Source organism: Schistocerca gregaria, chromosome 6, assembly GCF_023897955.1.
Source record: "Schistocerca gregaria isolate iqSchGreg1 chromosome 6, iqSchGreg1.2, whole genome shotgun sequence".
NCBI lineage: Eukaryota > Metazoa > Arthropoda > Insecta > Orthoptera > Acrididae > Schistocerca > Schistocerca gregaria.
The window spans coordinates 298,857,784-298,880,912 of NC_064925.1; the positions used below are offsets into that span (position 1 = coordinate 298,857,784).

General features: G+C 42.0%; 1 protein-coding gene across 1 annotated transcript in view; it reads right to left on the bottom strand.

Moving 5' to 3' along the window:
• Positions 1-23,129, bottom strand: part of LOC126277946 (leucine-rich PPR motif-containing protein, mitochondrial) — a 185,637-nt gene that overhangs the window by 104,483 nt on the left and 58,025 nt on the right. Inside the window, exon 8 of the mRNA XM_049977541.1 lies at positions 18,109-18,324. Coding sequence (XP_049833498.1) covers positions 18,109-18,324 — 216 coding nt within the window. The remainder of the gene's footprint in view (positions 1-18,108; positions 18,325-23,129) is intronic.

The window sequence follows — 23,129 nt, forward strand, 5'->3', positions numbered from 1 at the left end:
ACATCTACATTTATACACCGCCAGCTACCCAACGGTGTGTGGCGGAGGGCACTTTACGTGCCATTGTCATTACCTGCCTTTCCTGTTCCAGTCGCGTATGGTTCCCGGGAAGAACGACTGGCGGAAAGCCTCCATGCCTGTTTGAATCTCTCCAATTTTACATTCATGATCTCCTCGGGAGGATAAGTAGGGGGCAAGCAACAACTTTGATACCTCATATAGAAATGCACCCTCTCGAAACTTGGACAGCAAGCTACATCGCGATGCAGAGCGCTTCTCTTGCAGAGTCTGCCACTTGAGTTTGCTAAACATCTCCGTAGCGCTATCACACTTACCAAATAACCCCATGACGAAACGCACTGTTCTCCTCTGTCAACCTGACCTGGTACACATCCCTCACTCATGAGCAATACTCAAGTATAGGTCGAACGAGTGTTTTGTAAGCCACTCCTTTGTTGATGGACTACGTTTTCTAAGGACTCTCCCAATGAATCTCAACTTGGCACCCGCCTTAAGAACAATTAATTTTATATGATCACTCCACTTCAAATCGTTACTAGTGTTTGTTCCGCTATCATATAATCACAGTATAAAGGATCTTTCTTTCTATGTATTTGCAATACATTTGTCTACGTTAAGGGTCAGTTGCCACTCCCTGCACCAAGTGCCTATCTGCAGCAGATCTTCCTGCATACTACAGCATCATCTGCAAAAAGCCGCTTGGAACTTCTGACACTATCTACTAAGTCATTTATATATATTGTGAAAGGCAATGGATATATATTGTGAAAAGCAATGGTCCCATAACACTCCCCTGTGGCATACCAGAACTTACTTTAACGTCTGTAGACGTCTCTCCATTGAGAACAACATGCTGAGTTCTGTTTGCTAAAAGCTATTCAATCCAGCCACACAGCTGGTCTGATATTCTGTAGGCTCTTACTTTGTTTATCAGGCGACAGTTTACCTGGGTTTCCAGCAATGACATGATACGCGAGCAAAAAACATGTTCTAAAATTCCACAACAGATCGATGTCAGAGATATAGGCCTATAGTTTTACGCATCTGCTCGACGGCCCTTCTTGAAAACTGGAACTACCTGTGCTCTTTTCCAATCATTTGGAACCTTCCGTTCCTCGAGACACTTGTGGTACACAGCTGTTAGAAGGAGGGCAAGTTCTTTCGCGTACTCTGTGTAGAATCGAATTGGTATCCCGTCAGGACCAGTGGACGTTCCTCTGTTGAGTGATTCCAGTTGCTTTTCTATTCCTTGGACACTTATTTTGATGTCAGCCATTTTTTCGTTTGTGCGAGGATCTAGAGAAGGAACTGCAGTGCAGTCATCCTGTGTGAAACAGCTTTGGAAAAAGGAATTTACTATTTCAGCTTTACGCGTGTCATCCTCTGTTTCAATGCCATCATCATCACGGAGTGTCTGCATATGCTGTTCCGAGCCACTTAGTGATTTAAGGTAAGACCAGAACTTCCTAGGATTTTCTGTCAAGTCTGTACATAGAATTTTACTTTCGAATTCACTGAACACTTCACGCATAGCCATCCTTACGTTAACTTTGAAATCGTTTAGCTTCTGTTTGTCTGAGAGGTTTTGGCTGTGTTTAAACTTGGAGTGAAGCTCTCTTTGCTTTAGCAGTAGTTTCCTAACTTTGTTGTTGAACCACGGTGGTTTTTTTTCTCATCCCTTACAGTTTTACTAGGCACGTACCTGTCTAAAATGCATTTTATGATTGCCTTGAACTTTTTCTATAAACACTCAACATTGTCAGTGTCACAACAGAAATTTTAGTTTTGCTCTGTTAGGTAGTCTGAAATCTGCCTTCTATTACTCTTACTAAACAGATAAACCTTCCTCCCTTTTTTTATATTCCTATTAACTTTCATATTCAGGGATGCTGCAATGGCCTTATGATCACTGATTCCCTGTTCTGCACATACAGAGTCGAAAAGTTCGAGTCGGGAGGTCGGTAAAAGGAGCCAATTATTAACCTCGCAGGGTTATTGAGTATAACCTCCACCCATAATAATTCACAGGAACTATCCACTTCTATTTCACTACAGGATAAACTACTACTAACAGCGACAAACACGCAACCACCGGTTGCATGCAATCTATCCTTTCTAAACAGCGTGTGTGCCTTTGTAAAAATTTCGGCAGAATTTATCCCTGGCTTCAGCCAGCTTTCCATACCTAGAACGATTTCAGCTTCGGTGCTTTCTATCAGCTTGGTCCCCTTATGTCCTGACTTTGCCCCGCACCCTTTGAGGCTGTTGCCCTTTCTGTATTTGCCCAAGGCCATCTAACCTAAAAAACTTCCGAATGCACGACACACAACCCCTGATACCCGTGTGGCTGCCTTCTGTGTGTAGTGGACTCCTAACCTATCCAGCGGAACCCGAAACCCCACCATCCTATGGTGCAAGTCGACGAATCTGCAGCCCACACGGTCACAGAACCATCTCAGCCTCTGAATCAGACCCTCCACTCGGCTCTGTACCAAAGGTCTGCAGTCAGTCCTGTCGACGATGCTGCAGATGGTAAGCTCTGCTTTCATCCCACTAGCAAGACTAGCAGTCTGCACCAAATCAGATAGCCGTCGGAAGCCAGAGAGGATTTCCTCCGATCCATAGTGACACACATCATTGGTTCCGACATGAGCGACCACCTGCAGATGCGTGCACCCTGTACCCTTCATGGCATATGGAAGGACCCTTTCCACATCTGGAATGACCCCCCCCCCCCCCCCCCGGTATGCACACGGAGTACACAGTAGTTTTCTTCCCCTCCCTTGCAGACATATCCCTAAGGGGCCCCATTACTCTCCTGACGTTGGAGCTCCCAACTACCAGTAAGCTCACACCCTCTGCAACCGCCCGGATCTTGCAGACTGAGTGGCAACCTCTGGAACAGGAGAAGCAGCCATGTCCAGCCGAAGATCAGTATCAGCCGGAGACAGAGCCTGAAACTGGTTCATCAGACAAACTGGACAGGCATTCCGTTCAGCCCTCCGGAATGTTTTTCATCCCCTGCCACACCTCGAGACGACCTCCGACTCTACCATGGGTGAGGGGTCAGCCTCAATGTGGGCAGTATCCCGGTAGCCACAGCCGTAGTCCGATTGGGGGATATGTGGGACGAATTGACCGTCCCCGACAAACCTCTATCCGCACCCCCACAGTGATGCCCACTGGCAACAGCCTCAAGCTGTGTGACCGAAGCCAGCACTGCCTGAAGTTGGGAGCGAAGGAATGCCAACTCAGCCTGCATCCAAACACAGCAGTCGCAGTCCCTATCCATGCTAAATACTGTTGTGCAAAGAAAGTCTGAACTAATCTACAGAGAGCACAAACAATTCGACACAAAATTTAAACGGTTATTAAAATAAAAGACTGCCTAGCAAATGCAGTAATGCTGCTACTTGCGCACTGATGACACACTGCTCAGCGACAGAAGGCATTCTGACGACTCCTCACAGCATTGAGGAGTGAAGGCTAGGTTATAACGGACTCTGAAAAGCTCATGGTCTGATTAAGATTTGATCCTGCAACCTCTCAGTTTCCAGGTACACGGTTTACAACTACACCAACTTGTAGATAGTTCATTCATGCACAGGTTTTGAAGAGCGAGTTTGTGAGTATCAAAATATGGCACATATACAGCAGTATTTTTGACCACATTCACTAAGAAGCTTAAAGTATATACATAGACAAGGGATGGTCAACTTTAGTTAAGTAACACAAATGTCAACTTTATAACTCTATCTTTCTCAATCAAAGAGATTATAACAGACCGACAGACAGACAGAAAACAAATGGAACAAAATATATGTTTTACATGACATAATTACAAGTTAACAATTTTCAGATTTTTCCTTTACTTTTACTCTGAAGCCTTGCTTCTTGCCAAACATTTTATAACTGGTAGTATTCACAATAATGTTTTGAGAGAGAATTCTCTCATCTGATTGTGAAACAATAAACACAATTTATTGGTAATGAAAAGAAGAAAGTAGTGACAGTGCAGATGAGAAAGGTTACAGAATGTTCCAGCAACATGTTAAAGCCGAGCAAATCAATGGTGTGCGAATTACAGAATGTGGGACACTATGCTGAGATGAACAAAATATAAACACCTGCCCTAATAAAACCCAGCAAACTGCTCACAATAAATATGCCATGTGGAAAGTAAATAAATGTGTTGTTATTCAGCAACAATATGAACAATATAAGCAAATATCAACTTTGCTGGACCTTTAACGTGTTAGTTGTACAGAACTCTACTTAAAAGCTGGCAAAAGAAACTTGGACATTGTGTCGGTTATTGGGACTGGAGACTAGACTGAATGATGATGTGCTTTAAAGTGTCTAGTATCTAAATAACTAAAAGCTAAAACAGCAAAGAGTCACTGCTGCAGGTTACCTACCTAATGGCTTCCAGGTGTGTGTGTGTGTGTGTGTGTGTGTGTGTTTATAAACTTACGTTAAAGGATATACACAATAATTCAAGTAATAAAGTTAGAAACTGTGTAAACGATTTGAGGCAGCATAACACATGAAGTGCAAATTACCTGAACTATATTCATCCAGTATTTAATAATGAGAACACTTAGTGACTTCCAGCAAACTTTACATGTAATGTCAAACATTTTAGGAACTTTTTCTCACGAACATCACCCAAAAAATAATGAAAAGAAAAAAGTTTATTGTTTACTATACTTTGTTGTTCACATAGTCAAACTTCAACATTAGGCATGAGGTGTAAATTTATTTTTCTTTACTGCTAACTTTATTACAATACATTTTACTGGCGGTATCCACATGATGATGTGGTAGTAGTAGTAGTAGTAGTAGTAGTAGTAGTAGTAGTTGTTGTTGTTGTTGTTGTCATCTTCAGTCCAAAGACTGGTCTGATACAGCTCTCCTTCAACAGTTCCCCCCCCCCCCCCCTCCCCCCTCGCTTCTCACCAGTATTAAATTGGTGATCCGTTGATGCCTTAGAAGGTGTCCTACCAACCGATCATTTCTTCTAGTCATGTTGTGCCACAAATTTCTCTTCTCCCTAATTATATTCAGTACATCCTCATTAGTTACATGAACTACCCATCTAATCTTGAGCGTTCACCTGTAGCACCACATTTCAGAAGCTCCTATTCTCTTCTTGTGCAAACTACTTATCTTCCATGTTTCACTTCCATACATGGCTACACTCCATACAAATACTTTCAAGGAAGGACTCTCTGACACTTAAATCTATACTTGATGTTAACATATTTCTCTTCTTCAAAAATGCTTTCTTGCCATTGCAGTCTACATTTTATATCCTTCCTACTTTGACCATCATCAGTTATTTTACTTCCTAAATAGCAAAACTCCTTTACTACTTTAAGTGTCTCATTTCCTAGGCTAATTCCCTCAGCATCACCCAATTTAATTCGACTACATTCCATTATCCTAGTTTTGCTTTTGTTGATGTTCACCTTACATCCTCCTTTTCAAGACACTGTCAATTCTGTTCAATTGCTCTTCCAAGTCCTTTGCTGTCTGTAACAGAATTACAATGTAATCAGCAAACCTCGAAGTTTTTATTTCTTCTCCCTGGACTTTAATTTCTTCTCCAATTTTTTATTTGTCTTTACTGCTTGCTCAATATACAGACTTGAATAACAACGGAAATAGACTACAGCCTGTTTCACTCTGTTCTCAACCACTGCTTCCCTCGACCCTCATAACTGTCATCTGGGTTTTGTAGAATTTGTAAATAGTCTTCTGCTCCCTGTATTTCGCCCCTGCCATTTTCAGAATTTGAGAGTATTCCAGTGAACATTGTCAAAAGCTTTCTCTAAGTCTACAAATGCTAGAAACATAAGTTTGCCTTTCCTTAACCTATCTTCTATGGGAATGTGTAGGGTCAGAATTGTGTCGCGTGTTCCTACATTTCTCCTGAATGCAAACTGATATTCCCTCGAGGTTGGCTTCTACCAGTTTTTCCATTCTTCTGTAAAGAACTGATGTTAAGTATTTTGCAACTGTGACTTATTAAAAAGATAGTTTGGTTATTTTCATATCAGTCAGCACCTGCTTTCTATAGAATTGGAATTATTACATTCATCTCTAAGTCTGAAGGTATTTCGCCTGTCTCATACATCTTGCTTACCAGATGGAAGAGTTTTGTCAGTAGCTCTAACGAAATGTTGTCTACTCCTGGGGCCTTATTTCTATTTAAGTCCTTTAGCAATTTGTCAAAGTCTTCACTTAGTATCAGATCTCCCTTCTCATCTTCATCTATATCCTATTCCATTTCCATAATACTCCCCTTGAGTACATCTCCCTTGTACAGACCATTTATATACTCCTTCCACCTTTCTGCTTTCCCTTCTCCGCTTAGGACCGGTTTTCCATTTGAGCTCTTGATATTTGTACAGGTGGTTCTCTTTTCTCCGAAGGTCTCTTTACTTTTTGTGTCGTCAGTATCTATCTAAACCACTTGTGGTACATACTTCTACATCCTTACATTTGTCCTCTAGCCATACCTGCTTAGCCATTTTGCACTTCCTGTCAATCTGATTCTTTAGAGATTTGTATTCCCTTGCACCTGCTTCATTTATTGCATTTTTATATTTTCTCCTTTCATCGATTAAATTCAATATCTCTTGTTTACCCAAGGATATTGTAAGGGATCCGTGATCCCACGAACATAGATATTAGTATCCGACACCCAGGTCGATAGCACACAGGAGTCAACTGTCGAGCACTGCAGGAGGCAGTGAGACGAGTGTCGAGTGAGCAGTAGTACTGGAGAGACGCGCAAGAATGATGGCTGAGTGAGTAAAGAATGGTAAATTTACCAGAGTATGACAAATGAGCGTGTCCCCCTAATTGTCATGGGGTTGACCCTCTTTGACACCAATTCGTGAGTGATATGAAACAAAAACTGACAAGTGCCGAATTACGTGTTTTGCTTTAACCGCGTCAGCCAGCAACAACCATGGATTGGAGTGAGGATTATTGTGAATGTTAACCATCATTGTTGCGTGTGAAGAAGTACTTAAAAGCCACAATCAATAAAAGATATAACCGTAATTAGACGTGTAAGATGAAGGTAGCAACTGCCTCAGAATTTGTGTGTTTGTAGAAAATACGTATCAGTTTGTACATCGCAACCTTTATGGTCTTTAATAATAGACAAACTTTCAATCAATAACTATTCCATCGCAGAACAGCTGCATTCAGTTGAAATACCCCGAAACCACAGCAGGAAAACCGGTAGCCTTCATCCATTAAGCACATGATCATATAATTATAATAATTAATTGCTTGGCGGCTTCCGTAAATCATCACACAAAACCCAATTAGGAATTTAAACAGGAATGTTTCAATGTATACTAGCCCTCATCTTTTTACCTACTTATCCTCTGCTGCCTTCACTATTTCATTTCTCTAAGCTACCCATTCTCCTTTTACGGTATTCCTTTCCCCTGTTCTTGTCAATCGATCTGTAATGCTTTCTCTGAAACTACAACCTCTGGATCTTTCAGTTAATCCATGTCCTATCCTATATCCATAAAATTCTGCCTTTTTGCAGTTTCTTTAGTTTTCATCTGCTGGTCATAACGAATAAATTGTGTTGAGAGTCCACACCCACCCCTGAAAATGTTTTACAATTAAAAACCTGGTTCCTAAATCTCTGTCTTACTATTATATAATCAATCTGAAATCTTCCCATGTCTTCAGGTCTCTTCTACATATACAAACTTGTGTTTTCCTATCAAATTCTAGTCTCCCATGACTATTAAATTTTCATCTCCCTTAACTATCTGAATAATTTCTTTTATCTCATCATACATTTCCTCAATCTCCTCCTAACCTGCAGAGCTAGTTGGCATATAAACTTGTATTACTGTGGTGGGTGTGGGCTTTGTGTCTATCTTGGTTACAGTACTGCGTTCTCTATGCTATTTGTAGCAGTTTATCTGTGTTCCTATTTTTTGTTCATTCTTAAACCTAATTCTGTGTTACTCCTATTTGATTTTGTATTTATAACCCTGTATTCACCTCACCAAAGTCATTTTCCTGAACACACACACACACACACACACACACACACACACACACACACACACACACACACAGCGACTGTACCTGCAAAATTTTATCACATAGTTCAGGAGAGACAATGTTTTTTATACATGGGGTGGTGCAGTTATTGGTGTTAACCTAATGAAGGTGTTGAAAAGATTAACTTGCTTAAGATCCATTGAAATGACCATAATTTGGGAAACAGCACAATAGCATATTGTGTAAGCTCACAAAGTAATATGAACGGAACATGGCTTTCATCCTACTATAAGTATACAGTATCCTCACAGGCAATTCACATGATTTAATTTCACATATTTTACCATTTACTTAAAACAAAGATATTGCAGGCATTACTGATACTTAATATTCTACTCTCAAATAGTGTCTGCAAGAACAAGTTAAAGTTGATCACTGACATTAACAATGACACACAAAGATGCCATAAACATTAGTTTGGAGTGAGTCTCACATCAATTACAAGGACTGTATTTTTAAATGTTTGTGAGATTGTGAACGGAGTTGTATAAACAAATAGTGTTAAATTTAATACATTTCCACAGGAAGAATGAATGTATAGGTCGGAACCTGTGAAGTTGAGGATGACATTTCACTACTATAAAATGAATTTCATTTTTCTTCTCTCTTTTTCTTTATTCTTATTCTACTTTCGCAGCTGATAACAACTGAAAAATCTTTTACTATTTTGGTTACAAAACAGATGATGAAGTGATAAAATACAACTGATTTCATATTTAATATTTGCATAAAAACTTATTTATTATGTTACCATTGACAAGAGGAGAGTTCAGTAGGTAATGCAACACATTCTTTTTCTCAGCCAATTTGATTGAAAATTGCAGAATCTGGTGTGGGGCATTGTGGAATATTCCCATTTCCACCCCTGTAGTCTGAGAAAGTTCTGACCAGGGTGGCACTATACATAGCGTTCAAAATGGCGGCTGTAATGGAGGTTCATTCCAAACAGAGAGCTGTCACAGTTTCTTTCGGTGAAAATCCACAGCATCACAGATATTCACAGGCCCTTGCAAAACGTCTATGGAGACCTGACAGTCAATATATACTCGGCAAGTCATTGGGTGAGACGTCTATCATCATCACAACAGTGTCACGCAAAACTGTCCGATTTTCTGCATGATGGCTGGCTGGCTGCACACAGCTCTGACTCCTGCTATGTTGGAACATAGGGACCGTCTCATTTGAGGTGATCATCACATCACAATCAAACACCTCAGTGCTCAACTGGATGTCTCTGTTGGTAGTGCAGATAAACTCAAAGGAGGGTACTTAAATGTGTGTGCCTGCTGGGTTGCAACACTGCTAAACAGAAGATGATAAAGAACAATGAAGGACAATCTTTGTGGAATTACTTGCGTGTTATGATGCTGATTGTAACAATTTTTTGTTAACAATCATCAAAGGTGATGAAACATGTTGATCACTTCAAGCCACAGGACCTCCCTGATGAAAATGTTCAGAGCCACACCCTCAGCTGGTAAAAGTCATGGCGACAGTCTCCTGGGATTCTGAAGGGGTTATTGTGTTTGATGGCCCCCCTCATGGTGTGATGATCAACTCTGAAGTGTACTGTGCTAACCTCAGGAGATTGAAGCGACTTCAGTGGTCAGTCGCCACAAAAATGCAAACAAACTTCCCCATCTCCATGACAACGCAAGGTCTCATGTAAGTCAGTGCACTCAAGAGCTCACAAAACTTCACTGGACTGTTTACCCTCATCCACCCTACAACCCAGATCTCAAACCTTCCGACTTCCATCTGTCTGTCCCACAGAAGGGTGCAATCCACAGGAAGCATTACATGGATGGTGGTGTGGTTACTGATGCAGCATGACATTGGTTCAAACATCGACCAGTAGAGTGGTACCATGCAGGCATAGAGACCCTTCCAATAAGGTGGTGTAAGGCCATCACACTGAACAGAAATTATGTTGAAAAATAGGGTTTTGTAGTCAAAAGAGTGGGAAATAATAGTGTGTATTCATATCATGTATAAAACCAACCTGCTTTCAGAAAAAAATGTATTGCTTTACTAGTTGAACACACCTTGCAATTTTTAGACTGATATCTTTTTGTAGAAATAGTAAACAGCCTATCAGCTGCAATTTGCAACTGATTGGCTGTTTACTATTTGGTTGGTTGGTTGGCTTAAAAGAAGGCGGAAGGGAACAAACTAAAGAGGTCATCAGTCCCCTGTTCCTAATAAAACAATGGCACAAGTGTGAGAATAAAACAGATGAGACATATAACACAAAACGGAAAGAAAGGGAAAACAACAAGAACGAAGGAAAGGCAACAAAACCTAAAAGAAACAAAATAGGACATGAAAACAACAGAGAGATGGTAGACACAGAAGAAAGTAAAACAAGAAAGCAGATTACAGTGGCTGGCCAACCACGAGAATAAAAAGGAAAAGCCTGCCACTCTGCAACACATTAAAACTTCCACCCTAAAAGCAGTAGGGTGGAGGACACAGAGAGACAAGGGACACGTGTTAAAACCCACATAGAAGCATAAAACCTACTCTCAAGGATAAAATGTAAAATTTAAGCTGCTGCTGCGGTATCATCACCCAACACCGAAGGTAGGGAGCTGGGAAAGTTAAAAGTCCGCTGAAGAGTAGCTAAAAGTGGGCAGTCCAGCAAAAGGGGACTACTTTCATTTGGGCGCCACAGCAACACAGAGGTGGGTCCTCGTGACGGAGTAGGTAACCATACGTTAGCTGTGTATGGCCAATGCGCAGCCAGTAGGGGACAACTTATTCCCTGCAAGAGGACCGCATGGAAGACTTCCACACATTCGTCGGCTAGTTAATGACACGCAGCTTGTTGTGCATACTATTATGCCATTCTGTCTCCCAAAACCTGAAAACCCTGCGGCATAAGACAGAACACAGGTCAGCTTCGGAGATGACCATCTCCAGAAGCAGTTTCTGCGTCGCCTGTTTAGCCAGCCTGTTGGCGAGTTCGTTACCTGGGATTCCGACGTGTCTTGGAGTCCACACAAACACCACTCAACGACGGGACCGTTCCAGGGCATAGATGGACTCCTGGATGGACCCTAACAGAGGATGGCAAAGGTAGCACTGGTCGATAGTTTGTAGGCTGCTCAATGAGTCAGTACATAGGAGAAATGACGTGCCAGGTCATGAACGGACATGCTCAAGAATACGAGATATGGCCGCCAGCTCTGCAGTGAAAACACTACAGCCATCTGGCAAGGAGTGCTGTTCAGTGTGTCCAGGAACATACGTAAAGCCTGCGTGACCATCAGCCATCGAGCCACACATCAGAGCCCCAGAACACGTCAAGAATCGCGAGGAAGTGACAACGGAGGGCAGTGGGGTTAATGGAGTCCTTAGGGCCATGTGAAAGGTCCAGATGAAGCTGTGGCTGAGGCATACACCATGGAGGTGTATGTGAGCGAACCGCAAGTAGAGGTGGTAAAGGGAAGGACACCAGTTCAGAGAGAAGGGACAGCACGCGAACCGCAATTGTTAGTCCTGACCTGGGCCGCCAATGCAGGAGATGGATCACTGTGGGCATGAAAAGGAGACAGTAATTTGGATGCTCAGGAGAACTACGAATGTGTGCACCATAACTAGCGAGCAGTTGTGCACGTCTGGTCTGCAATGGAATGACCCCAGCCTCCACCAGTACGCTGGACTCATTCTGAACGCACCTGTCGCTAGTCGAATCCTGCTGCGGTGCACTGGGTTGAGTAAATGCAATGCTCAGGACGCTGCCAAACCCTAAATCACACTCTTACAGTCAATTCGGGATTGGACAAGGCCTCTGTAGAGCTGCAGCAGTGTAGAGGGATCTGCACCCCAACTGGTGTTTCTCAGGCAATGGAGGGCATTGAGGTGCTGCCAGCACTTCCGCTTAAGTTGAAAACCAGTGATAAGATTCAATGTCTGCTTGTGTCTGTGTATGTGCGGATGGATATGTGTGTGTGTGTGTGTGTGTGTGTGTGTGTGTGTGTGTGTGTGTGTGTGTGTGTACACCTGTCCTTTTTTTCCCCATAAGGTAAGTCTTTCCGCTCCCGGGATTGGAATGACTCCTTACCCTCTCCCTTAAAACCCACATCCTTTCGTCTTTCCCTCTCCTTACCTCTTTCCTGAAGAAGCAACCATCGGTTGCGAAAGCTAGTAATTCTCTGTGTGTGTTTGTGTGTTTTGTTCATTGTGCCTGTCTGCCGGCGCTTTCCCGCCTGGTAAGTCTTGGAATCTTTGTTTTTAATATATTTTTCCCATGTGGAAGTTTCTTTCTATTTTATTCGAATCAATGTGTCTCCACTACAGTGAGTGGATTGTCACAAATGTAAGGTTCTGGGTTCGGATGAACGGTACGATGCAGACAGAAGTGCATGACACACGAATTTGCGGCTGAAAACTGGAAGCCGTGGGCTAGAGCCCATGACTGTACCTTGTCGATGGTTCCCTCTAGGCGTCACTCAGCAACACCAGTACTGGACCAGCAGTACAAAATGCAATAGCCGTCTGCATACTGAGAAGGTGAGATGAAGGGCCCGACAGCTGCTGCTAGACCGTTAACGGCCACTTAAAATAGAGAGACACTCAATACAGAGCACTGCGGTACTCGATTCTCCTGGATATGGATGGAACTATGGGAGTCACCAACATGGAAAGTATGGAGCGACAGGAAGTTTTGGATAAAAATCAGGAGCAGGCCCTGAAGACCCCACTCATACAATATGGCAAGGATATGATGTCGCCAGGCAGTGTTGTATGTTTTATGTACATCAAAAAAGACGGCAACCAAGTGTTGGTGTCTGGGAAAGGCTGTTCGGATTGTAGATTCGAGGGACACAAGATTATCAGTGGTAGAGCGACCCTGGCAAAAGCTGCCCTGACATGGAGCCAGTAGGCCATGTGACTCCAGGACCCAATCCAACCGCCAACACACCATACGTTCCAGCAGCTTACAAAGAACGTTGGTGAGGCTGATGGGCCGATAGCTATCCACATCAAGCGGGTTTTTACCGGGTTTGAGCACTGGAACTCTGGTGTTCCCCCGCCATTGCTATGGAAAGATGCCATCGCACCAGATCCAGCTGAAGATGACGAGGATATGTCATTTGCAGTCAGATGAGAGATGTTTAATCATCTGGCTGTGGATCCGATCAGGCCCAGGAGCTGTGCCGGGGCAATGTGCAAGGGCACTGAGAAGCTCCCACTCTGTGAACGGTGCGTTATAGGATTCACTGTGGCGTGGAGGGAATGTGAGGACTTTCCCTTCCACCCGCCATTTGAGTGTGTGAAAGGCTGGGGGGCAATTTTCTGACACAGAGACTTGAGCAAAGTGTTTGGCAATTGCATTTGCATCGGTATATAACACGCCATTTCTGGTAACACTCGAAAAGACATTTGATCTTTCCCCAGACTTAGGAAAGTGACCTGTGGCACCCAATGGTCAAGACGTATCTCTCCCAACACTTCTGTTTCCATCGTTTGATAAGTTGATGAACGCGAGCATGCAGCCATTTAAATGCTATGAGGTGCTCCAAGGAAAGGTGCTGCTTACGCTGCTGTAGAGCTCACTGATGCTCCGTAACTGCTTCAGCGACTTCCAATGACCACCAAAGGACTGCCTTACACTGGGGGCACCATAAAGAGCGAGGGATCATTTTTCTGCTGCAGAAACAATTGTTGTAGTCACCTGCTCAACCATGACATTGTTGTTACTGTGTGGGGGAGATTCAACGAAGACAGCAGAGGTGAAAGTTTCCCAGTACGCCTTGTTTAAAACCCATCGGGGCAGGTGTCAGTGGGTGTGACACTGGGTCGGTGACAGGACGATGGGGAAATAGTCACTACCACACAGGTCATCACGTGCTGTCCAGTGGATAGATGGGAGAAGTCCTGGGCTGCAAATTGATAAATCAATGGCAGAGTAACTTCCATGAACCACACTGAAATTTGTGGTGGCCCCAGTATTTAGCCAGCTGGTGTGGCCATGCGGTTCTAGGCACTTCAGTCTGGAACCGCATGACACTACAGTCGCAGGTTCGAATCTTGCCTCAGGCATGGATGTGTGTGATGTCCTTAGGTTAAATAGGTTTAAGTAGTTCTAGGTTCTAGGGGACTGATGACCATAGATGTTAAGTCCCATAGTGCTCAGAGCCATTTCAATCAACCCAGTATTTAAAAGGGAGAGGTCGAAGTGAGACAGTAAAGTTTCTACATCTCTGCCTCGGCCAGTAAGCATGGTGCCATCCCACAAGGGGTTATGGGCATTAAAATCGCCCAAAAGTAGGAAAGGTTTAGGGAGTTGATCAATCGGTGCAGCTTATACATTCAGTGGTACTGCACCACCTGAAGGCAGATATACATTTCAGACAGTTATTTCCTGTGTCATCCCTATTCTGACAGTCACAGATTGAAGAGGTGTTTGAAGGGGGCACAGTGTCATTACATATTGAGTTTAGGACATAAACGCAAACTCCAACTGACACTCAATTATAGTCCCTGCGGTTCCTGTAATATCCCTTATGGCCGTGGAGGGCAGGGGTCCGCATTACTGGGAACCAGGTTACCTGGAGGGCAATGCAGATAGTAGGTGTAAGGCGTAACAGTTGCTGTAGCTCAGCCAGACAGTGGAAGAAACTGCTGCAATTCCACTGGAGAATGACATCGTGAGACTGGGAAGGTCACGGTGATGTGGGTGTCACCGCAATTTCCTTGGTCTTAGGGGTCTTCTGTTTGGATTTCTCTCACTGCTCCCTGGGTTTCCCTGGCTGGAAGGACATCACTGGCTCAGTCCCTGACACAGAGGATGAGCATGAAGCCCTACGACCAGCTGCTTTTGAGCTGTTCAGCCACTGGTGGGTGTCATCTTTCCCACAAGCAGAAACCTGGGAAGGGAGTGACCCAAGGGGCCCCTTCCTAGCGAGAGAAGCCAAAGAAGACATATGCTTCTCCAGCTTAGAAGTGGGGACAAATGTCCATGATGATTTGGGGGGTGGGGTGGGGGGGGGGGGGGGGGTGGTGTTGCTCCCGAAGTAGGTGGTGCGGGAGCAACAGGGAGGAAAATGACCACCACCATCAAGGGGGCAGGTGTAGTCTTCCGGCTCTGAGAGGTGACTGGGGTTGGCGGAGCAGATTGTTGCCAGAACTGTTGTAGCGGTGGCTTAAGACGATGTCATATGTACAGGATGCACGTGTTCAAATTATCTCTTATCCTCGGTGTAAGTCAGTTGGTCCAGGGTCTTGTACTCTATGATTCTCCTTTCTTTCTGGAGAATCCTGCAGTCTGGTGAGCAAAGCAAATGGCGCTTTCTGCAGTAGACACAGATGGAAGACGGGGCACATGGAGTATTGGGATGTGATGGGCGTCTGCAATATTTGCATGTGACGCTGGAAGTACAGCGGGAAGACATATGGCAGAACTCGCAACACTTAAAGCACCACATTGGGGGAGGGACATAGGGCTTTACATCACAGCGATAGACCATCACCTTGACCTTCTTGGACAATGTACCACCCTCGAAGGCCAAGCTGAAGGCACCGGTGGCAACATGATTATTGCTCAGACCCCGGTGGACACACCAGACAAAATGTAGACCTCGCCACTCTAAATTGGCGTGCAGCTCATTGTCAGACCGTACAAGAAGGGCTCTGTGAAGTATGATACCCTGGACCATATTTAAGCTCTTATGGGGCATGATGGTTACAGCAACATCCCCCAGCTTGTCACAAGCGAGTAACATTCGTGACTGGGCAGAGGATGTTGTTTTGGTCAAGATTGACCCAAATCTCATTTTGGACAATCCCTCCACCTTCCCAAAATTGTCCTCTAAATGGTCAATAAAAACTGTGGCTTCATCGTTATGAAAGTTTCCCCATCAGCTCTTAAACATACAAGGTACCGGGGAGAATAAGATCCACTGCCATCCTTAGCCTGATGTTCCTCCCATGGTGTGGCCAGGGAGGGGAATCACTTCGAGTTTGTACTTCTGTGCGTTGAATTGAGCTCGTGAACACTTAGAGACTGCTGGTGCTTCATCACCAGCAACAGATGACTGAATACGCTTCATCACGTGTCATCCACCCTGATGCCATCCACTCCGATCAATGGCACTCCCCACGGGCGCTACCCAGCCGCAGCGAAGGCTTCCTGGCAGGATGGCCATTGGCGGGAGCCCCGATGCCCCAGGGGGATGGGCATCTACCCACTGGCATACGTGGGGAGTTAACGGCGCAGGCATCAGCAGAGTGATCCCTGTGTGATCAGGGGGCTACAACCAACAGGGTACATGGCGGCCCCACCAAAACGCACTAGCTACCGTGCTGGATATCAGGTGCAAAGAAGTCCACGGTCATCGTTGACGCACAAAGCGACACTGCATAGTGCACAGTGTAAAACACACCCAGGAAGGTGTCCTCCACAAGGGATGGAGAATGAGTGGGATTGCGTAGATGAGAAAGTGGTCTAAGGATCTCAATGCATGATGGACATGATGCACCATGTAAGGCGCCCTTCCCCAATTGGCTCGCACTTCGGGGAAATTTTGGAAAATGGAGGTCAAACCTACAGAGAACCATCACATAAAAGCTGAAACGGGTTAGACTCCTTTTAGTTGCCTCTTACGACAGGTAAGAATACCTCAGGCCTATCCTAATCCCTGACCCACAGGGGGTCTTTACTATTTCAACAAGGAGATTTCATTCTATGGATGTTGCTCCAGCAATGTACAAAATTTTAAAATTTCAGAGTGATTTTTGCCAGAAAAAAATTGATAAGAGAACTGTTCTTGCACCATGGACGTTGTAAGAAGGATACCTTACTTAAGCAGCTTTCAATTTTCTATATATTTAAAGGGGTACTTACATAATTAACATTCAGCAAAACTGGTTTTTCATACAAAAATTTTGCAGCCATAAACCAGTGTCTACTGGAAATTCAGTGGTCTTCATGCTTAATTTTGGTCATGTACACAAATGCATTTCTTTCCCCCAAAAAAAGGCTAGATTATTATATGACTAGCACTGAACCTTTGACCTACGGTGTACTAGTCTGATGCTAAACACTACTGGTTCATTCTTAAAGTGGAAACTGTTTTTAAAAGGAGGGAAGGTAAATTAACCTCGCCTGTTTATCAAGGAAGAAGCTCCTACACAAATGCCCATACACGCAATTGGCTTTACTGTGAGGTAGCTGGCATCTTAAGATACATCATCATTCAACCTGTTCATTCCCCATCTCAATCTGTATCCTGTATCTGTGAGAAAATTCTCCACTCTATGAGATTTATGTCTAAAATGTGGAAAAAATTAGCAAGTTATCATGTACAAGTGAGACAATATTGTTTCACAAAAGAAAAATACATTAAATTTTTATGACAACATGCAGCATAAGATTTAGAGAGATCAGGTAGTTTATTCAAATGAAATGTGGATGCACACATATTACTCATTGAATAAATGCTATGAAGTGATAGCATCCAAGGAGTACTGTCAAACAAAAGCACCAGACCACATTTCACTGTTGTGCTTTGCAAGCCTCTGACATACAGATGTGTAGTATGTGGCAGTGCACACTTGCAAGGATACCCGAGTATATGATGTCACTGCCGCCCCTACTTGTTTCTCTAGCGTAAACACAATGTTGCTGCCACCCTAGCCAGGCCTTCAGTTTAGTTTACTGGATAATAACTGTAATGGCCATTTTATCATTTACTTTGTGTCTTAGTGCATTTTTTCCTTTATAATACACAAAAGAATGTATGCAACTAATAGCGAAGGTAAGCATAAATGCAGTAATGCTATTAGCATCCTGCAAGGCACATTCATTACAGTAGGTTAACTGAAACCATATGAAGGAATAGCGTACTGAATTGTACAGCTGTTGCTGCCCAGGCTGTATGGCGAACCAATATCACACCTTTCCATGACTAACTGGTAACATCTAAAAACAGAATGTAAGTTGAGCAATACACAGCAAATCTGTAGACTTACCTAGATCTGCTGCATCTGACAGCTTATTAGCCTGCAGTAGACTGCAAACAACAGAACATGCTGCAGCTGCTGCTGTTACACCAGCTGCACTTAATTGACTCACTATTTGCTCTGGCTTCTGATCTTTCAGGTAAGGAATTACATAGTCTCGAAGTGTTTCACCACCAACAGTCAAGCCAAACTGCACATTCATGCGTCTCAGAATATCTTGGATGCCTGTTAATACACAAGGGTCCTTTACAACAAATACAATTTACTTGCAAAATTATTATCATTTCCTTCAGCAATAGATACATACTGATAAAGAAGGTAAGATTGTGATGTGTGCACAAAATTAACTGAAAAAGATCTTTAATATAGATTGTTTATTAGCATTAATTCTTCACTATTACTGGTATGCTGCTAAGCAATAACTACTAATATTGTTCAGCTTTTAGTGATACTTACTTTTGACAAGTCATTGGGAAAAGTCCAAATTAATTTAAAAACATAAAAAAAGCGTTCAGATAAAATGTCAATGAATCATATAAATAAATGTGAATGTAAAATGAAAATTTGCCAGGGCTCATCCACATCATATGTTACTAAGCCGGTAATACTCTCAAAATTACATGAAGCTGAAATACCCTAAGAGGTACCATGTAAAATGTTAACAGAATAAATGAAATTCAAGACATAAAACATTTCCCTCTAGTAATCATTTGTACAAACCTATAAAAGTCTGAAGATAAAATAACTGTACAACCAAAAACTGATTTATAACCATTTTTCATCCAATAAAATGCTGATAAATGTCATATTACTTCAAACATATGTGCTGGGAATACCAGCTACAGCAGAATAACAACAACACTCAAAACATTTCTTTTCTTTGATATGGTGGCCATTTCTGCAAAACACACTTTACATTTCACCTCAAGCTTCAAGGGATTACTTTAAAGATCTAAATGAAAAACTTGCTAGTTTTATACGAGCGGACTTCAAAATGTACATTATGATTATTGCAGGTGAAGTATCTGTCATTGAATGCTGTACCACCTCAAAGTGACATTCATTCATGACATTTTTCAACATAGTCCCAAAGTCTCTGTAAATGTTCTACCGTTCGTTCAATTTCTCAACGATTTAAATCCTGCCATGTCTATGAGACCTTGGTCAAATTGTTGGCACCCTTTTACTACAGTTGGATGCAACATTGCATTTGGTCCACAAACTGCCAGAATTTCAAGGTGAATCTATGTCCAATTTAGAAGTTTGTTGACAATAATCATACTGTCCTGTATACTTCAACTTTTGGGTTTGTTTCCAGTTGCCACACCATTTCACTCTCAATGGGATGCAAATGTTGTGGGTACCACAGTGGAACTGTCTCTGCAGGAAACCTGGACCATGTACTCTATCTTCTGACAATGCAATACTCTTGCTGTGCAATGATCTCAGCATGGGACAACATGTGGATATTACTATCTGAAGTTCTACATGCACTGTAAAAAAGAGTACGAATGGGTACACCGAAAGTCATTATGTCAAAGGATATCACATCAATGATCTCATTATGACAAAAAAATTATTAATTATAATCCTTAAATAACTTAATATCAAAACAGGAGGCATTATATTTGTGTTCTGCAATTATGATTTATTTACTCAAACTGTTTTTCTTTCCATTACCGTCTGATGATATGGAAAAACCAGAAACCAGTTTGTGAGTAAATAAATACCAGTGGCAAAACATTAAGAAAAGTTTTCTTTTTCTTATTCCTATAATTTTTTGCCAAGTACTGACATAGTATTTGGGCAATCTTATCCATCTTAGTGGGCGAGGAACCATTGTGGCACTTGAAAAAGGAGGCAAAATATTTAAAAAATGTGATTAAAAGGTGACATAATATTTTAAAAAGTGATTTAAAGGTGACAAATTATTTCAATAAACATATGACACAAATGAATTGTTTTCATTTTTCATAACCCCCTGCCAAAAGGACTGCTTAAGACCATGATCAATTTCTCTATTATGATACTGGCTGGGATAATGCCAGTTTTTCCTTTATATGAATTTATTAATATATATATGTTGATGTAAATAAAATAAAAAGAAACTTCCACATGGGAAAAATATGTTAAAAACAAAGATTCCAAGACTTACCAAGCGGGAAAGCGCCGGCAGACAGGCACATGAACAAAACACACAAACACACACACAGAATTACGAGCTTTCGCAACTGGCAGTTGCTTCGTCAGGAAAGAGGGAAGGAGAGGGAAAAATGAAAGGATGTGGGTTTTAAGGGAGAGGGTAAGGAGTCATTCCAATCCCGGGAGCGGAAAGACTTCCCTTAGGGGAAAAAAAGGACAGGTGTACACTCGCGCGCGCACACACACACACACACACACACACACACACACACACACACACACGCATGTGTGTGTGTGTGTGTGTGTGTGTGTGTGTGTGTGTGTGTGTGTGTGTGTGTGTGTGTGTGTGCGCGAGTGTACACCTGTCCTTTTTTTCCCCTAAGGGAAGTCTTTCCGCTCCCGGGATTGGAATGACTCCTTACCCTCTCCCTTAAAACCCACATCCTTTCATTTTTCCCTCTCCTTCCCTCTTTCCTGACGAAGCAAGTGCCAGTTGCGAAAGCTCGTAATTCTGTGTGTGTGTTTGTGTGTTTTGTTCATGTGCCTGTCTGCCGGCGCTTTCCCGCTTGGTAAGTCTTGGAATCTTTGTTTTTAATATATTAATATATATAAGTACTTTGGTAATTCAGCATTGGTTTTTTGATATTCATAACAGAAATCTTAATTCACAAAAAAATTCTACATCATATTTTTACAGCTAATGGTATTCTATGTTTCAACAATGGAAAAAGATAAACAATACATTTCTGGAGTACTGTTTCTTAGGAATCTTTGTAAAATATGACGTAGTGAAGATAGATTTTTTTGTTTTTTTGAATGATTTCCACCACCCTTTCTTTCACTCTTTCTTCTACTTTCACGATACGTGCACACTCAGGTAAGCCTTGGCCTGATTTTGCTGCCTTTTCCACTAAGAACTGCTTGTTCAAAAGCAAGCAGATTGCCAATATAAGGAGTTCACTATGAAGAACTTGAGACCTACTCAATTTTTTTCAAAGCAGAAATCTTCAGAACACAAGCCAAAATGGTCCAAAGCACTTTCTATTTCTCTATGCAACTTGTGATTCAGTTTTTAAAATGGTGTGTGAACTTAGTTAATAGCTTTTCAGATGAAATAAAATTCTGCTTTCATTGATTGTTTTATTATTAGTAGTAGATAGAATATCATTATAGGATTTGAACTAAACACTAGCACAGTTCTTTTTTAAAATTATGTGCTTAAGAAGATAATATTGAATACCATCCTACTGTTTCAAAATCATGTTGGCAAATGGTCCTAAATTAAGTCAATTCATGGTTGCATGCCTCAAAATCTTGTGATGTCGAATATCAAACTTTGACTGAATTGCTTCAAATTCTTCCCAGCAAAAAGGCAAAACTTCAAAATAAGGTAAATTCAGATGCTTCTTCACCTAAACACTCCAAAGCCTTTCCATGGGCATCGTACATTATATAAATGCTGTAAGTTGTCTGCCACAGATCTGGACATCACTACCTAGAAGCCTAAAAGGTTTTTTATTGACATTTGGTCATCTAATCCCAGCCTACGGCATTTTTTTTAGCACCAAGATGGCTTCAGAAAATGCTTCGCATGATTTCTGATGTAATATTTCACTGTCTACTCTGCCAATGAAGTTCATAGGTGACGCGCTGTTATGCAACGCTTGTTCCCTGATCAAATTTTTAAATTGTAATTCTCTTTTATCTTTAACATAGGTAGTCTTTTCCATCCAAATTTAATCTGTAAAATGATGAACATGCTTCCTCTAACATATTTTCCGGAAAAAATATGTCAGTTTATCATTTACTGCATATCCCACTTTTTTAGATGAGACTGAAAAAACTGTTTAAAAATACTACCATGGAACATAATAAAAATGTTACAAATACAGTTGACATATCCAAAGAGTAACTGGAAGTCACTGATTTCACTGTAAAAATCAATCCAGTGGTGGAGGAACTATCCTCGGTACGTAACACCCATATTTTTGGCACACATACCAAACTTGAACGAAGAGTCTGATCTGAAAGTTCTAAAAGTTACACTTACATTTTGCTGAAAGCGAGTGGTTAACTGAACTATTTTCCTCCCTTGCAGAGACTACTTTTCAAACTATCTGTCTTCTCAAGCCAGCCACTACAGAATTTGCATTTTCCCATATCAAAAAGTTTATTTTCAAAAGTGAACAGTCTCACAGGAGCAGTTTTATTACAACAGCAAAAGTAGATTCTGGGACAAAAATTGAAGCAATAGTAATAGGGGAATAAATGACACTAATAACAATTGCACAAAATATAAAAACCACTCAAAAATTCAACAAGGAACAATCTACCTCAAATTTCGAAAGTCCCTCAGGTTAGATCTACTTTCAATACTGGGTCATTCCATGATAGAGAAATTCAAAAACAAAAGTAAATAATTTACTTTCTACCTTAAACAGCCAAAATGGTTGAAAATGTGACAAAAATTTATAAACACGACAAAAGATGACAACATTAAAAAAAAAAAAAAGTGAGAAAGGTGACTGACTCCCCATCCTGACCTTATTTCTCACAGGAAATTCCTGGACAGAACGCAGCATAAAATAAATGAAAGGCAACCACTCACCAACAGCTAACTAATAAATAAGTGACACACACATAAATGCATGCATGCATGCACGCACGCACGCGACAAGACAGACTGCTGACTATCAACAGCTTTTGCCTGGCAGATGAAGGTGGGGACAGGGTAGGGAAGGATGCATTTGGCAAGGAAGGGGTACCAGGGATATTGAGAGGCAGGGCATTCAACAGATGATTCCAGCAGCTACACAAGATGAAAGGAGCGCAGAGGGTAGAACATATAAGAGAGAGAGAAAGAAGAGAGGAAGGGAGGTGTGGAATGG